At 42.2% G+C, this 19,197-nt stretch overlaps 1 protein-coding gene across 1 annotated transcript in view; it reads right to left on the reverse strand.

Annotated features, from left to right (window-relative positions):
* Positions 1-14,565, reverse strand: part of LOC124253443 (centromere protein F-like) — a 29,268-nt gene extending 14,703 nt beyond the window's left edge. The window contains exons 1-11 of the mRNA XM_046687220.1: positions 14,453-14,565; positions 13,405-13,552; positions 12,355-12,567; positions 11,212-11,458; positions 10,992-11,101; positions 9,904-10,144; positions 9,086-9,288; positions 8,049-8,159; positions 7,490-7,672; positions 6,686-7,347; positions 6,065-6,648 (exon numbers count right to left, since the gene is read on the reverse strand). Coding sequence (XP_046543176.1) covers positions 6,065-6,648; positions 6,686-7,347; positions 7,490-7,672; positions 8,049-8,159; positions 9,086-9,288; positions 9,904-10,144; positions 10,992-11,101; positions 11,212-11,458; positions 12,355-12,567; positions 13,405-13,542 — 2,692 coding nt within the window. The 5' untranslated portion in view covers positions 13,543-13,552; positions 14,453-14,565. The remainder of the gene's footprint in view (positions 1-6,064; positions 6,649-6,685; positions 7,348-7,489; positions 7,673-8,048; positions 8,160-9,085; positions 9,289-9,903; positions 10,145-10,991; positions 11,102-11,211; positions 11,459-12,354; positions 12,568-13,404; positions 13,553-14,452) is intronic.
* Between the last annotated feature and the right edge of the window lie 4,632 nt (positions 14,566-19,197).

The raw sequence follows: 19,197 nt of genomic DNA on the forward strand, positions 1-19,197 counted from the left end.
TTACTATACAGCCCCCCACCTTGTGGAGTTACCTCCTTACAAGCATGTGTGGCCAACCAGGTAAGAACCCTAGCCCAAATCATTATTCCTTCAGCTGACAAAGCGTCAGTGAACAGAATTGCGGGTAGGTGGGCGGCCCTACCCCAAGGAAGATTCTCTTCAAAGAATTGGAAACCTCTACAGGTTTAGCTAATTCTTTTTCATAGAGATCTTTCTTGGGGTACATATATGCAGAAACACAGACTCCCAAAGACCAAAGGCTAGGGAGGTGGGAATTCTGTTAGGTACAAGTAAATTACTGATATTGTAGACGAAGCATGCTACTTACACTAAAAAACACTGGTCACATGACCCGCAGCTTAAAGAGAGGCATGATGGGAGGTGACCCGAAAGGGAGGATTGTACACAGATCCGAGCCAAAAGTGTAAATGCATGAGAACATGATACATGTTGGGAAACGCCCCGCCCACATAGTGACAATTAGTGATAGAGCACCGAAAGGGTGTACACATAACAATATAATCATCTCCGACAGGAGAATAAATTGTATGAGTAAACAAGAAAAAATTGTGTCCAGGGACATGGATGCCCCCGCTGCTGTAGGAAGAGTTCACACATTCAGGGTCCCACTGAAGTACTTGAAAACACTAAAAACAATGTGTTGAGGGGTTAGATAACACAACCTATTATCATATAAAGATCAATAATTGAACAAAATTCACGAACAAGTTCAATAAACATCTATGCAACTATGAGATGCACACCTTTGAGAGTCCCAATGAAACACACATATAAGCTTAATCAATTCTGTTGAGCAGTTTTGTGGAAAAGTGGATAGACCTAATCCCCTATTTCACTATCATCAGAGAGAAATTCAACAAAATTTATTTAAGTTCAAATGTCTCTAAACAAACAAAACATATCAAATACAAAAACAAAATATGAGATGCACACCTTTAGAGTCTCTATAAAAGACATGTAAGCTAAATGAATTTTTGTGCAGTGGTTTTGAGGAGAAGTGGATAAAGTACACCCCTGTTGTATGGGACGAACAGGAATGAATAGAACCAAATTCAACTAAGTTCAAACATATGTAGAAGTGACAAAATTAAGAAATTGGATGAACAAGGTATGAGATGCACACCTTTAGAGTTTCAATGAAACACACGTAGAAGCTCAATCAATTCTGTTGAGCAGCTTTTGTGGAGAAGTGGATAGACTTCATCCCCTATAACACTATATTCAGAGAGAAATTCAACAAAATTTATGTAAGTTCAAACGGCATTAAAATTGGAAAAATAAATAAAATACAAAATCAAAATATGAGATGCACGCCTTTAGAGTCCCTATAAAGCACATGTGTAATCTAAATGAATTCCATAAAGTAGTTTTTGGATAGACTTCATCCCCTATTACACTATCATCATAGAGAAATTCAGCAAAATGTACCTAAGTTCAAATGTCTCTTAACTTAAAAAAACCCCAATAAAATACAAAAACAAAATATGAGATGCACACCATTAGAGTCCCAAGAAAGCCCATGTATAAGTTCATTGAATTCCACAGAGCGTTTTTTGTGGAGAAGTGGAAAGAGTACATTCCCTGTTTCCCTGTTTCGGACGGACGGACGATGCATTACACGGAGGGTAACCCTATATGCCCCCAGCCATATATGGCGGGGGCATAAAAATGAGCCTTCAGTGGATAGTCGATTAGAGCAATTGAAAATCAGAATCAAACCAATGAACCGAGACTCACTCGGTCAGGTGGCAGAACACTGTCCACTGGAGAGAACAGACCAACCAAACCGAGCACGATCTCTAGAATGCGTGTCGAGCTGGTAGTGTCGGATAAAAGTACTCGGCCGGCTCCAAATAGCGGCGGAGCAAATCTCTTCAATGGTCAGTGCCGCTGCAAAAGCTTTTGAAGTAGCCACTGCCCTAACCAAGTGAGCCTTCAACCCCTCGGGGGGAAGCTTACCCTTAGCCTAATAAGCTGCACAGATGAGAGAAACAAGCCAGCAAGAGGTAGTTTGTTTACTGGCAGGAACCCCGCCTTCCCGCCACCTTAACAGCAGAACAGCTTGGTACCCGTACGGATACCCTGCGTTGGTTTGATATAGACATTGAGGGTCTTACGGACATCCAACGGGTGAGTACGTGTAGGAACGGTCCTCGATGTAGAAGGCTGGGTAAGAGTGGATAGGAGCTGTCACGTGGAAAGCGTGATTGATCCTCGGACGGTAACTGTCCGGGAGGCAAACACTGACCCGATCAGGGTGAAAACCTGTCAGTGCCGGGTTGGACGACATTGCATGAATATCGCCGACCCTTCTAACAGATGTCACCGCCACAAGAAAGGCTGTTTTCCACGTTAACAACTGAAGGGAAATAGCCGATCGACGTGAGAAAGCAGGACCGGGCAGCCAATCTAGCACAATTGACAATTCCCAAGGTGGGCTGGTGGAGCAGGTGGCAGCTCTGAGAGCAGAGCTAAGAATCACTGCACAAGAGGGTGCTGCCCCAGAAAAGCACCATCGACAGGGGTGTGAAAAGTGGAAATAGCAGTGGAGTAGCCACGAATGGTTGAAGCCGCCAAACCCTCTTCCAAACGAGACTAAATCCGCAGAAAAGAGATCTGCAATTCCCCTATCTGAACACCAGCGCACATAGCGGGACCACTATACAGCCTCATATTGAATGGTTGTCGAATCCTGACCCGAAGCCAGAATTGTGTCTGCAACTGCCGCAGGAATTCCACATGCTTCGAGGTTAGACCTGACAGAGGCCAGGCCACCCACTGGATCTGCGGATCCAGGTTGTGCACTCCGGTCTGAGTGAGAATGTCCGGTCATAAAGGTAATATAACAGGAGGCTGAGCCAGAAACCTGAGGATTACCGAAAAAACCAGCTCTGTGACAGCCAAAGAGGTGCCATCCTGGATAATCTCCAGGGTATACGTTAACATCGTTAAGATCACTCTTCACTATACCCTAGATGCATCCACGGCTTTGCCCAATGATTTTATTACCTCCCTTTTCTGGCTTTTTATCGAATCAGGTGTCTACGCTGGGAAGTTGAACGAACCAATCCCAACTGACTTTCGCTTCTTACATTATCTAACCGTTTAAACTTGGCAACACAATTGATGCAAATGTACTCTGAAAGAGGTAGAAGGAGTTCTTTCATATACTTTTTTAAAGTTTCAGATCTGTAACTTTGTCTGTATGATTTCCCCAAAAATATGAGTGGCACTGCGAACAAACCTTCGCGACTGCGACTGCTATCTTTGTTGACACTGGAAAGCTCGGATGTAACGGCGGCTTATGTGATTGGCTACACTGAGAATGCGGAGCCAGCAAAGGGAGATAATATAATTATCGGGCCAAAACATGGATGCAGCCAGGGTATAGTGGAGAGTGCTCGTAACTAATACCCTGGAGATTATAGAGGATGAAGAGGTACCAGTAGCACAAGAACAAGAAGCGGAGCCGGCTGGGTGGATAGCTGGGAGAGGACCCTGGGGATCAGCGGTAGAGGTGGGAACGCCCAACAGTACCCTGTCCGTGAGAGGCTCAAGGGGAAGCCCCTGGAGAGATTCCAGACATCGGTCCACCACTGAAGGTGAGGGAATAACCACTCGGGAACTGTGAGACACTTCTCCAGATCCAGAGTGAGCCCACAGACATGCCAAAGCCTGCTGTATAGGGCGTATCCTCAACCTCGCCCACCACACTACAGAGACGGTCGCCACCATGTGACCCAGCAGCTGGAGCCATGTCCGTGCCACGGCCTGGGGACGTGAGAGGAACGAAGACACCATCTCACATACTCTGGTGATCCGATCAGGCGAAAGGGAAACCAGACCCTGATGTGTATTGAGCCGCGTCCCGAGGAGTCCTGGGAGGGTACCAGGTCAGATTTCTCGAGGTTCACGATCCACCCCAGATGGATTAGAATATCTAAGACAACGTGAGTGGAGTCAAGACTCGCTGGCTGAGTTAGTGCATGTAGCAACAAGTCGTCCAAGAGACAATGCCTTACGACCGAGCTAATGTGGCCGGCACTAACATGAGCTTGGTGCCTGGGGGCAGTAGATATGCCGAAGGGGAACACCCGAAATTGGTCACAACTCCCGTCGAACGAGAACCCGAAGGTAACGCTTTGAACGAGGGGATACATGAGTATCACGATCCTTGAGGTCGATCGACGTGAGCCAATCGCCCGGCTGAACAGACGAGATCACTGATCGAAGTGTCTCCATTTTGAAGGATGGAACCTCTATCATGCAGTTCAACCCCTTGAGGTTGAGTATGGTACGGAAGCCTCTGTCTTTCTTCGGGATGAGAAAGTACGTGGAATACAGACCCGATAGTTCATCTCCAGGTGGAACACGCTCCATTGCGGACTTGGACAGCAAAGCCTGAACCTCGTCTTGCAGAATACCTGCCTTGACCTGACAGGACGGCACGGGAGTGCCCCTTATGACGGTAACCTCTGGCGGGCCTCGCTTCCAAAGTGGTAAGTGGACAACAGTATCAGTGGGCTGCGGTTGTTTGTGCCCCTTTCCCACTCCTGCCAGAAGAGGGAGAGGCAGCCACCCACTGGAACATCGGGCAGAAGCGCATGGGTTGTCTCCTGCAAACTTATAACCGGCAGGGACAAACCCGACAGAGGAGCTCCCACATCAGATGCCGCGGATCGCAAAGAATCCCGGGTCAGATGGGCCTGAACTTCAGTAAGCTGCCGGAGCAACACCACATTCGGCGAAATGTCGCCAGTTTGCGCATCCGGTTCCAGGACGGATCTCTGTAAAGAGGATAGTTACACCCCATGGACCACTACCAAAATCTGTTGGCTGGTGTTATGGAATACCTCCTCGTAGCTACGATACACGGTGCGCTGAGGGGCCCCCGAATGGGGAAACGGTCGAACCAGCCGACCCTGTTTAGCTGCCGGAAGGTTACTGCAGTGAACACACACTAGTCCACCACCGGGACTTGGAAAAGAGAGTCATCCCCCAACTGGTATCTCTTAACAAGCTCAGGCAGATCAAAACGAAGCCGAGAACCAATGAGTAAGGGATCGACCACATCCTGCACCAATGATGGGAGCACACGGAGCCAAGTCTGAGTAGGCTGCCGAGGGGCGAAAGCCTCCCCTGGAAGGCGGAGCTCAGCCGAGCCCTGTTGCTCCAATGGAATCGCAGCCTGAGGGAGAACCAGTGCTATGCGCTGACGCACCTCCCGTAAGGCCAATGGAAAATTCCCTCTGATTCTTCTGCATCCCCGACCTCTATCGACTCAGCCTCCGAGCCCGAGCCAGAGTTGCAACCCTCCCAAAGGGAGGACCCAACCACCAACCCGGTTGAAGACCGAACCGAGGACACCAGGGGAAAGAGAAAACCAGACAAACTCTCCGTCCCGACCGCCACACACGGAACAGGGCCCCGAACCCGAGACTCAGAGAGGCCCACCGGGAGAACAGTGGCCTCCGTTCTCAAGGGTGAAACTCGAGTGGTTGGATACACCGGGGATACTCAACCGGCTAAGAGCCAGAACGGAAAGAGGGACTGGGCGCGAACCCTCCCCCAGCGCCAGAGCCGAGACAGCCAAAGCCGAACCCGAAGCCAGAGGCAAAGGATCAACGGCACACTCGAGGCTCGGGGATCTAGCCAAGCCTGGTAATCCCGCACCAGAACTCTCCGCCCCACCCTGTGTGTGTGTGTGTGTGTGTGTGTGTGTGTGTGTGTGTGTGTGTGTGTATCAACACGAATAATCTATATGAAAAACAGTCACTTATAGCCTGACAAAATACAGCTAAAACAAGTGTAGAAGTAAGCACGGCTCACATAGCCCCGCTTCCCGGATAGAAGGGCAGAATAAATGCTATATACTAATATAGCCCTATAACTTTGTAGCTGGGGTATAATATTGCTGACTGCTTCAAAAATAAATCTGCAAATAATAGTATTCTTATTGAAACTGTGAACCAGAAAAACGGTATTAACAGATCTTCATAAACAACATGGGATGAGGTGATTATTTGAATCCATTCGCACTTACTGTTATAACTGTCCTGCATGGTTTGAGACTGTGCCTTCACATTCTGCATCTGTGTGTAATGGTCAGCCTGGATGTAAGAAATCTGGGTCTTCAAGTCCTCGATCTGCTCACCTAGACCAGAACAAGTATTTTCAACATTGTCCTTTTCTTCATTCAATTCCCTGTGCTTCATCTTCAAATTGTCGTGCTCCCTCTGCAGCTCGGAGAAGCAGTGCCTGACCTTATCCAGTTCAAGTATCACTTTGTTCAGTTCGGACACTTTAGATTCCATTTCTTCCCCCCTTTCACATAACACAGCTTCATAGTGCTTCTCCAGCTTGTCCTTTTCCTCCAGAAGGGACTTGGCTCTCACTTCTGTAGAATGACATGTCTCTTTAATCTCTTGGATTAACTTCTCAATTTCTTTCTTTTGTGACCCATTCTCCTCATCACGTTCAGCCAGGTACTGCTGCTGGATCTCCAGCTGAGATCTCAGTTCTTCCACCTGTGCTCTCAGTGTTGAACACTCATGCTTAGTAGAGGTTAGCTCCTTCTGCAACTGACCCATGTCCTGTTGGGCTTGGTTCACAGAATCTTTTTGCATTCTTTATCTCTACATCAAAGTCCTTCTTCCTTTCTGACATTTGTTCATCCATTTCCTTGAGCGAGTCCTTCAGTTTGTGAATTTCTTGATCCCTTGATTCCACAATGGAAGCTTTGTTCTGCAGAGCCAGATCCTTTTCATCATTCTGATTCTTCATCTTGTGTAACTCTGCATCTCTCTGACAGAGACTATTTGTCAGGTCCTTCAGTTCATTCTCTTTCTCTGTCAGATCATGAGCAAGCTTGTCAAACCGATCAGCCTGGTGGTCCAGCTGCCCCTTCATGCCATCGTGGAGTCTCTCCATCTCACATTTCTGAGCTGTCATTTTAGCCAGTTCCTTTTCTTTCTCCTCCAGTGCCTGTTCCACACTCTGCTTCTCTGACTTGAGGTCTACAAACTGCTTGTTAAGTTTGAGAACATCCAGCTTGGACATGGAAAGGCCAGCCTCCGCTTCTCCCTTCCCTGCCTCCAACCCCTCGATCTTCTGCTGCATCTGTACAGTCTCTGACTCAAGTCTGGCAGCCAAACGTTCACACTCAGCTGTAGCACTCTCAAGCTCAAGATCCTTGTCCATCATCTTGGCCCGCAGATCATTATTAACCTGGTCTACACGGTCTGTGGTCTCCTTCATCTTCTGTGTCTGCTGCTGAGTGGCCTCCATCTTTCTCTGGGTCTCCTCCATGTCACGGAGAACCTTGTTCTACAACAACAAATCACAATCGGTCATATTACATCATGTGGCTTAAAGGAGTCTGTCACCACTCCCCAAACATCATCAATCAAAGAAATTGATTATTTACAATCATGGTGATGAAGTTCAAATATTGAAAAGAAAGACTGACCTTTTCAGCAACTGCATCATCAACAGTCTTCTGCATGGCTGCAAGGGAGGCATCATGTGTCTTGAGGGCGTGGTCGATGGCTGCCAGCTTGTCTGTCAGCTCCTTCTTCTCCCTCTGCAGCTGCTGTTTCTCCTGCTCAAGCTTCTCACATTGAGACTTCAGACGGTTCTGCTCTGTCTCACACTGACACAGACAACACACACCTTCATATTTGTAAACTGTGACTTTAGACAGGGGAATATATTCCACAATGTCCCCCACCCCATGGCAAGGGGGTTATCTAATGGAACGGAAGGGGAGAGGAGACAGAGGGAGAGGACACCAGAAATGGTTACTTAACACCACTTTCTAACTATTTGGAGGATTGAATCCAGGCCTCCAGTTTGATGAGTGAACACTCATATCATAAGACAACCCCATCCTGTGACATGGCTTTATAGTCGTTCAGTCATGGAAATTGACTGGGTGACATTATCTTCAATATATGACAAATAGATGAGTCTAGTCACTTTGATTACAGCTGTATTCAGTGTTATGACATGCTCAAGAGGACTTTTACCTGTTTGATCTCCTGCTGCATCTTGTTCTTCGTCTCTGCCAGCAGCTTTTCACCAGCCTCGAGCAGTATATCCATGTGTTGAGCTATGTCCTTGTTCAACTCCTTCTCTCGCTCCTTTCAGTTTCTGCTCCTGAGATATCCGAGCAGAATCAGCGTTAATGGCGCATGCCTCTCTCCCTCCTGCTGCAGTTTCTTGTTCTTTGTTTCAAGATCCAAGATCTTTGCAAAACAGAACCAAATTCATCAATGCATATGTGATCGATATATCAATGTAATAAAGTAAGATCTACATAAAGTAAAATGCGTCCAAAACCGATAAAGTGATACGTGAACTGGATAAAGCCAGGCACTGCAGACATACACTAACTGTAAGTCCCTGAAAGTTATGTTTGAGGCTTAGAGAAAATATTATTAACAACCTTAAAATCTCTTAACTTCCTGAAAAGGGGAGGAGGATGGGATTATATGACTACAATACAGGAAAGGGAGGTTAAAAACCCATAAATCTAAACAGACACAAACAAATAAAACAAGTGTTTGCCACTGATATGGCAATGTCCCCCGCCGCTAAAGAATGGAATATCTATATTTACTACTTTTTATTTTTTGGTCACATACAAGATGCCTGAAATGGTGTCTGCATAATCACCCAATGTAGTTTCGACATAATTTAAAACATTGGGTGCAATGTTTTATGAGATATCGTGATTTAAATAAGTTTGAAAAGTGGTCAAAGTGTCGCGGGTGACCTTGAAAATAGGTCAAGGTCACCCAAGTTCACTGGTGTCTGAGTAATCCCCAATGTTGGCTGTCACCAAATTTGAAGACATTGGATACAACAGTTCATGAGATATCGCTACACAAGAATCGGATGTAACAGCATCGGATGTCATTACATACGATGCTGCTGAATACATAGTCCCCGCTTCAGGCGTTAGGCTGGGGACAACAACAGACACAACAGACATGAATAGTTTATGTCCTTCAAGCCAACAGCTAGCCTTTCATCTGTCACTCAGCAAAATGTCACAACACACCTTGTTGTTTGTCTGCTCAATCTGAACTTTCAGTTTTCCAATTTCATCGCGATGCTGGTTGAGCTGCTTCTCCTTGTCCCCGACCATGGCCTCGGCTTTGTTCAACTCCACTTGCATCTTCTGTAGGCGGCCATTGTTTTCATGCAGCTCCTTTGTCTTTGCCTGGATCTGTAGTTCCAGGTTAGCACTGCCGTTCTTGATTGCTGGTTGAGTGTGAAAACAGCATATCAGAGGCATCCCAAGTTAAACACATACTGACTGCTAACTACTACCTCTTATTAGTGGATCAACATTGAGAATTTTATGCAAAACATTGCTTACTAAAACTTTGTGAAACATATCACACTTTGACTAAAGTATTAGGAAATGAATATGATTTGAGAGCATGTCTGGAAGCACAATGTTACACCCAATATGTATCATTATGTCACGTATGTGAATCATCAGTCCATGCAAATCATAAAAGTATAACAATATATCACTATGTAGGCTTATCATTATGTGTCATATGTGAGCGATATGTATGTCGATGCATCTCCTTCAAAGTCTTGATAGTAAAATTATCTGAGACCGCTCCGTCATAAATAGATGTAGCTAGCTTTACTTAAAAATAGTTTGGAAACTAACAGCTTTTGTGATTGGCTAGACTATTTTGATGGACCAATCAGCCGGCGTACATTGCGGTAAGGTAATGCTATGAAAGAGGTATGAAAATTATGTATCTGGATGCATTAATATAGTGACCTTAAAATCGTAACAAGTATCGTATGCGTGAGATTGGTGTATCATTGACACCTACTTATCATACAGTGCCACACCCATGCTAGAGCTGTTTGGCATGATGCTGACCTTCATTCTCTTCTTCAGTTTGCCTAGGACCTGCTCCATCTTGTCCAGCTGCATGCCGGTCATCCCCTGGTTGTCCTGGAGACTCTGACCCATCTGCTGCATGCGGTTGTTGGTGGCAGCACTCTGGTTCTCCAGCTTCAGTGTCAGGTCCTGCTTCTCTCGCCGCAGGGTCTCCAACTCAGAGATAGTCTTGCTCATGTCAGTACCAGCCTTGCCACAAACACATCAAGACTGTCAGCGAAACATTCACATTCCCTTCATGCACATAAGTGTGTAAACACAGGGCTGCAAAATTGCTGGGAATTTGCCAACTTGTGGTTTTGGATGACAAATATGTGTTGTTACTTTGGCTCTATTTACCTGTCACAAATGTAAACACCATCACCCCAAGTGCTGTATATGGTATTGGTGAGTGAAGGCCTGGGCTATTATTGAACAAGATATTCATTCATTCTATGGTGCCAATGACAGAACCAGACCCATGAAGATCCGGGTTAGAATTGGTCTTCAGTACTGAATGACTGAGTTTGGTTTTCGCTTTTAGCAATATTCCAGCAATATCACTCGCAGGTATTACACACCAGAAATGGGCTTCACTCATTAATACCCATGTGGGATTCGAACCTAAGTCGAGAGTCATGACTAGTAGCATGATCTTGTAAGGTGGGAGGTCAACTAAGCAGGCGAAACATTAATGGCATCTTTGGAGTAAAGATTTAGGACTTAGTATAATATCGATGTCAGAGCAGCCGGGGGATCGCGCCTTGTTATCATTCAGGATGCTTCTCATGGATTTTCGCATTTTCAGCACTTAATAAGCGGGAATTGTAATGGGCAATCAAAACATATAGCGATCCGGAAGCGTAAGGCGATAGGATACTTGATGATCAAAGGCGTTGCAAATGTAACTTGCTAAGCGTTAACAATTGATGCGTGCTGACAACATCACTTGCGGATGTTAGTTAAGCTAGCGTGGGTATTTGACTAGAAATGACCATAAGCGTTATTATTGATTGACACAGCGATTATCAGTCCTGGTAACAATAACCAGCTGTACCTGTGACTGCAAAGCCTTGAGTTCATCCTGCAGCTTTTTCTGATCATCTTGATCCTTCTGTCTCAGTGCTGTCAGCTCTGCTATTTGATTCTTCAGTGCACTTACTTCAGCTGTAAGTACAGACAGGAGAAGTGAAAAACCATGACAATACCTTCACGCAATAATCTAGTAATATTTGGACAAAAAGCAAAGTGGGAAATAACCCATAATGTAAACACACCATTTGACACACTGGGTTGTACGGCGGTAGGCGAGGGAACTTGTTTCCCACCCCCTCCACCTCCTATTCTTTGCCCATCCTGTCGTACATCAGCATCCAGTGAACGGATACGGTCCTCCAGTTGTTTCTTCTGATGGCTGCTGAATTCCTGCAGACGATTGTGGTCTGATGTTAGTTTCTCAAACTTCTTCACAGCTTCAAGATGTTCATGTTGGGCGTGGTCTAGCTCTGTCTTCAGCTGAGACACCTGAAAGAAACAGCAGGAATGGTCTTAACCTTAGGAGGGATTACATGGGTATTAAATGTGAGTGTGTCAGTGTCTACCTGTTTCTGTCTGATTGCATACATAGTGCACTGACATACCATCACGTAATTTAACATGGATGCCTCAACTCAAACTAAACTAAGACTGTTTTATCCATTTAATGCTGATTGCCAGGCAGACAAACACGTAAAATCATCAAAAGTCTTATGGTATGACATGGCCAGGGATCGAACCTCAGACCTGCCACTCTCTTGGTGGGGGCTCTTTCCAACTACACCATCGATACAGCAGCAGTAGTAATAATAATAATATGGAATCTTATATCGTGCTAAACTCCACACCAAAGTGTGCACAAAGCGCTAACAGCGTCAGGAGTCATGTACGATACATGCTCCACAGAAACTGATGAACCATTAAAATTGCTCCAGCCACATAAGATAAAAAAATGAAAGGGAAAGTGAAATTGATTTACAGCTCTTACATTCGAGAAAAGGTATTGTCACAGGGGTGGAAATAACTTTAAAATTGCTAGTGTACTCCGGAACAGTAGCACATGTAAAATCACTTGCCCTGATAATTTTTCGTCTATACCGGACGGTTTCTTGTTGATTTTTTACAATAAACAACATAGTTAACATTGGAAAGTCAACTGGACACCGGTACAGTGTGATATACAAATTGCTTGCCTGACAGAAAAAAAACACTGGACTCGGACAATGGGTTATTTCCACCCCTGTGTCACTTAAAACTTATTTTGAGATTGACATAACAGGTTCAGTTACCTCAAAGCTATATTGTGCATTCCTACTAAATGTTGTTGCCAATGTAAGAATCAGTTATCTATATCCATAACAATCTTTTACTCATTTCATTTTTACCTTGTTAGTCTCTGCATCCAGTGACTGTTTAGCATGTGACAATTGGCCTTCAAGACATGACACATGGTTGGTCTTTGTCTGAATATCCTGGGCAAGTTTCTGCCTCTTCTTCTCTAAATCCTCACATGTTTCAGACAAAGACTGTGCTTCACGTTTAAGCACACCTTGTTGGTTCTTTTCCTCCTCAGTTTTCCGCTTCTGAGCTTGTAATGCCTGTTCATTACAAAACAACACATAAATCTTTTTTCAACAGTGACAATGACAATTGCTGATATTCAAAATATATTTGAAAATGTAGTTTGTCACACCGTCCCTGAAACACGTTATTTTCGCTTCTGACAAACCCTGTGCTATGCTCCCTCCCAATGATTTTTCTCAGGTGGAGTGCCAACTCACTTGGGCTGCTGTCAAGTCTTATTGAGAAATTGGTGTCATCAAAATTATAAACATTAAAAGCTGCCACACATCAAATAAACAAACACAAAACAAATCAAAGCACAAATACCGAAGCAAATTTGTTTTTAAACAATCTCAAGCTTCAAATAGGATGCATATGAAACAGTGAAGATGCCACTAAATTATACACTTGTAGTGAGTGAGTTGGGTTTTACGCCGCTGTTAGCAATATTCCAGCAATATCACAGCAGGGAACAATTGAAATGGGCTTCACACATTGCATCCATGTGGGAATCAACCCAGGCCTTGGTGATGAGCCAATGCTTTAACCACTAGGCTACCCCACTGCCCCTAAACACTTGTGACTTATGAGGACAAAGAAAATGTCTCATTGTAACAGGTTACTAGCTTGGCTATTGTAAAACAAGGCAGCTACCACTGCCATTGCACAATTTGAAAATCATTGGAATTTTCTAAGAAACAGATACAGAGTTGCCATGTACCTTATGATCAGGATGTCACTGTCAGGGCATAAGTAAATACCTAATCCTGTCTCAGTTTGATGAGTCTCCTACTCTCACATTGTTAATTTTGAATCTGCATGACGGAACAACAAAATTACTAGTTTCATAGAAGATGGGACATAATACACACCTGTTCCAAACTCTCTAACTGAAACTGCTTCTGTTCTCTCTCTTTTTTAATGCGTTCAAACTGTTTTTCTAGCTGTTCGATCTTCTGTAGAGCCCTTGGGGGTAGCCCGTCCTTCCATTCATCTGCTACCCAACTCATCCTGGCTTACCTGCAGAAAGGGAAACAAAAAGCCAAACTCCATTTATTATGTCATTAAGTTATCTGGAAAGTAATTACATACAAACAACAGTCTTCAGAAATAAGTCCAGTCAGAAAGAGTTCCTTCCGTTCCCCCTACGTCTTTCTTCTGCAGATTAACAGAGGTAACGCAACATGGTTCGACCCTATACATTGTAATTAATTTTTGAGCTTTTAGTTACTTTGGTGAGTTCTCTAGTAATTGTAGTGTTAGGTTTTGTAAATAATTTTAGCATATATTAATTTATAAATATTATTTAGGATGGGGGGGGAACGGGAGGAACTCTTATCATTACCAGCATCTACACCAAAATGTCACAAATCCATTGATATAAGTTGTCTATCCATCAAAAATCGTACCTGTTGAACTATAATATGTTTGACTGACTAAATACTGATTTCAGAGATTTGTTCAATCATTAACATCAATCATGTCCATGGTGCACTTGTATTTCCAGATAAATTTTGTCAAATTTCATTCTGAAAATATGGTAAAAAGTAATATATTCTGGATCATGCCTGTGTCTCTGAAAGCAAATTCAAATTTACGAAAGAGTAAAAAAAAACACCCCCAGAGGCTTGGCACCATACAGACTTGACTAGACATCTAATGATACAACATCAACGCCTTGTCGCCCATACTACACGAGAAAGTTGATAGCGTAGCAAAACACGATTTGTGTCAAAATGGAAAACCAGCTGAAACCATTTGAATGAAATGAAAACAAACATTGGCCCCAAACATTATTCAAATCATCAAAATAACGCGATATTGAAGACGCAATCTCATTACACATTTTCAAAGAAAGATATATTACAACTTGTTCAAATATTGCCATATATATCATGTATATGATAACTCAAAACTTACGCCGGATTAACCCTTATTTTCTTGAATACACTGGGCTTTCGAATTTCGCACCCTAAACCGCCATCTCCATTGCGCATGCGCTCTGCGCTATTTTACGACTTCAATTCAAAGTAGATCGATGTTATACTTGATCTCAAGAACTTCAGGACCAGAATGAGATTATTCATGTCACTGGGGCTTGTCATATCATTCCAGTCTAGCTTTTATCAAATTTACATGATGCGACACTTGTTAAATATCTGAAATGCCTAACCCATTTACGTCACTGTCAAACAAGTAATCTATATTCTTTACAACATATTACATATAATTTAATACATTTAGTTTCCTGTCGCCACTTTTGAATCAGTTGGTGGTCAAATATGAACTACACGTTTTTACTGATAAAGGTGGCAGTGAACAGTGCAAGGAAGTCACACGCGCGATACACAGTTGCAATGGTGCATTGTCAGTTATGTGTTATTTAATTGTAAAATTTGGCCCCTATTCTGAGCTTTCAATACAGCTCGATATGAATGATTAGAGTAGTGTTTTTTCTTGTGGTAAAAGAGCAATACTACATCCATTGGCAGAGACCATATATGGGTATATTGTCTCATTAGATGTGCCCACCCTATTGGGTAGGAAAAGAAATAAAAATATTTAAAATATTAAAATATGTGCGAAAGTGCCACTGTTCTGAATGTTATTTCGATTTTGAGACGTCAAGGTCAAAAAGAAGGAGATATAAGATAGTTGGTATAATATACGAAAGTGTTTTCTTTTCTTGTTATTATTTTTATATGACACAATGATGTTTTTTAACATTCACAAAGGTAAAACTGTAGGCAAAATGATTTGCTTGGGGCAAAATACACCCTTCATCAGATCTTTGGGGCAAAATACACCTTTCATCAAAACCTTTCTTTATATATTCGAAAACACTTTTGTGGATTATAACATTTCACTGAAACAATGTAAGGCAACGTATAATGTTAGTTGCTTCTTGCTGCAGTTTTGAAAATGCGGTATTGTAAATAGAAAATGAATCAAGCCACCTTATTTTAAAAGTGGAGTAAAACAATTTTACCTTTCACACCAAAAATCGAAGAAGAATGCAATTAGGTTTCTGACGATCTGTTTGACACTATAATTAAAAGTCCTACCCCCCAAAACCTGGTCGAAACTGTTACAGATGGAATTTAATTAACATCTACATTTAGCGTTATGTATATTGCGTTGTACAGTACATATTAGTGGTGGTCCGATTAATTGAAATAATCGAAGATTGGTCGTAGTGACTAAACGACCAAGCAATCGATCATAATTTCTCATAATCGAACACAAACAATTCTGGAACACTTGTTTTCATAAACAATAATTTTCACATGGTTGGTTTTGTCTGTTACATTTCGCAAGCACTGCAAGCTCGTTTCAAGTCATGATTGAATTTATCTTAAAGATTCCAAGAAATGTATGTTCCCAACATACTAGTCATCCTTTAAAGATGTGAAATTTTGCCAAAAAAAACCCCTAAAAGAACTACATGTTTTTTCCTTATTTTTATGTACATTAACAAATTTCATAAATGACGCTAACCAATTATTTTCGATGATTGATCGGACGTAATGAATCAATCATCAATTATGAGATTTGAACCAATTCCCAACACTAGTACATAGTAGTTATTTACAAAACAATTCAAAATGATACTGGGCGCTGGAGTAACCCGGTGGTTCGTCATGGGGAAGACTGGGTTCGAGTCCCACATGGGTACAATGTGTGTAGGTCATTTCTGTTGATTCCCGCCGTGATTTTGTGGCGTAAATTCAGAATCACTTGTTCACTCTAAATGACACACATATTTGGTATTCTCTGCATGACCAGACCCCCGCCACGAAATGGGAGCGGGTTACAACGGCATCGTTCGTCCTTCTGCTCCTTTCCCCTCTTTTGTCAAGTCGAACACCGACATAATAACACACACACGCACGCACATACGCGCACACAATGTGTCAGTGGTTATCGAAATGTAAGAAATAGGTGTTGAGGGTCTTGTTCACTTGTTTACATAATTCAATGTTTTGCAGAATTAAGGAAAATACTATCACAAGCATTTTTTAATTGTATGACCATTTTGGCATGACCCTCAAAGACATCTAGTACCATACTTAGAGCTGTAACAGCAAAATGACTGAGTCTCAACCAATGACTTTGATATCACAACACTCCTTTAATTCATAAATTCTCTGCGACGTATTTTGGTGACAATCCCGTGATTAGTCACCAATAAGAGGACCGCAATTTACACAACAAAACTTCAGCGACGTAAGTGATTTAAAAAGAAAGCAAAGAAATTTTCGAATGCCACTGTTGATCAGTCACTACTCTATAAAATATTTGCGAAAGATTCGCAAAGTCATTTTACGCCCAGGAGAGATCCTCCTGCGACGCGCACCTGTTCCGTAGATAGAAATAGTTGTGAGGGAAATGTGATGTCAAACCACTTTTCTGACTTGGGTTGACAACAAAACATGGACATACAGTCCTCGTTATGAGACATCACGGTTTGTGATGACACATGCAGCAACAACGATGAGGGCGGTCTTCCCCACGTATTTAGATCATCGTGGGAAGATAGAAAAACCGCTTGCTCCTCTGTTTGGAAATACACAATTGTAAAAATAACACCACCAAAATCATTTGTCAGCAGAGGTTTCGCTTGAAGTGGAGTACATCGGTGACAGTGTTAAAAAGGATTATCGGTGTACACTTGCCCCCGGAACCACGCGTAATGTTTTATCTTAAAGTTAGTAATGTCTCATTACAGTCATGTCTCTTTACACCTCTATATTTCATGTGTTTACTTAACATATATATATAATTTTATTAACAAGTAGAGTCTATCTATTTCCATGTAACTTAATCAATAAGTAATGTTATTCAGAAACTAATTTGTATAAGTTATATATTAAATATATTTATTATTATTTATACATATTTAAGTTACTTTTAAATGGATGTCAGCTTTTTTATCTTTACGCTGTCAATTTGTGATGTATGTGCCATAATGTTATCATTTGTTTACAGTATACCATATGATTTAGGTCAGAGCTGAAGTGACTGCTCTCACACTCAGCGCCACACCCTGATTTAATATCTTTAGACAAAATACCCAACAATATTTCCATTTATTTCAGAACAACTTTTTATGAAGAATTGTGACATTTTGGATTTATAAAATGCCATTCAAGTGGAGACCGAAACGGACTCGTCGTTATGACATATCATCGAAGAATTCATTCATAGTTGGTGTGTACCTGTTGGATAGTTCATTCTTGGAATGTACCCTGTCATCTGATAGTACAGGCCAGGAGTGCCTGGACAGCATTGCACAGAGAATTGACCTTGTGGATGTGAGTTAATATTCATCATTACTATTGTAGCCTAAGCATTTACAAACTTTCAAGCTATTACTTGGCAGTTTCATTCATTTATGTTTGAATGAATTTCCCTAAACCCATCTTTGTTTTGTCTCAGTTTTTGACAGCAGACCTATTATTCTAGATGCTGTGACTTATTCAATAATTTAAATTGTTGAAAACATTTAAGTATGTGTTTGCCCACAAAAGTTCTATTAAGTCTTTGTTTTTGTCTCAGTTTTTGATGACAGACCTATTATTCTAGATGCTGTGACTTATTCAATATTTTAAATTGTTGGAAACATTAAAGTATGTGTTTGTCCCCAAAAGTTCTATAAACAAGATATATCATATCCAAGGCTATTTCATCATTCAGAGTTAAGTGTAAGTTAGCACTGAGGAGAAATTCTGGTAAACAATTTTTTTACTACATGTATTTGACTGAAATGTTTGCTGTGTGCAACTTGGAAAAATACGACAGTGATAGGAATGTGAGTCATACTGAACCCGGGGCCTTGTGAAGATCTGGGTTGGAATTGGTCTTCAGCAACCCATGGTTGTTCTCGGATTCGACTAATGAGATTGGGTTGTCAGAATCTCTGATTTCGTTGATGAATGTCATCATTTCCTAATTCTGTAGATCAGCGCTATAATCAAGTCAACCGCTGGATTGTTTGTACGAGAATTGATTACTTGCAGTCGGCTATCATATATCTATATGTCTGGAATATTGAAACAGATATATTGAACTGGGGGATGTTAGATGTACACAAATAGAAATATGCAGTTATCAAATATAAATAAAGAAGGGTAAGGTAAAGCATTATGCTAAACCTATTCAGTGTTTTGATGTATCAGAATAAATGTTTGCTATGAACTTCGAAAGGAGCTTATGTGGGTGGAAGTGTCACAGTGACCTATGTGGTAAGAGAAGAAAGGCCATGCCTTAGGCACATTGTGACAGGTATAATGCTACTTCAGCCTTTGTTTCCAGATTGTGATGTATGTACATGTGGATTAACAGTGTTATGTGTGTATGTTATCATGTCACATGGAGGTATACATGCCCACTGCTGCACATGTCTCATTGTTGGATAGGACAGAGCAACATGACAGTATTGCTATACTGAGTGTCATTGCTGAAGGATCTGGCTGGTTGTTTAACACTGCACTCAGCAATATTCCAGCTATATGCTTATATGGTGACGGTCTGCAAATAAGCGAGTCTAGACAGTCAATCCAGTGATCAACATCATGAGCATCAGATACGATGACATGTGTCAACCAAGTCAGCCTAACCACCCGATCTTGTTAGACGCCTCTTACAACAAGCATGGGTTGCTG

The sequence above is a fragment of the Haliotis rubra genome, unplaced genomic scaffold (assembly GCF_003918875.1).
Source record: "Haliotis rubra isolate DU_JTF1 unplaced genomic scaffold, ASM391887v1 Scf1141, whole genome shotgun sequence".
NCBI classification, from domain to species: domain Eukaryota; kingdom Metazoa; phylum Mollusca; class Gastropoda; order Lepetellida; family Haliotidae; genus Haliotis; species Haliotis rubra.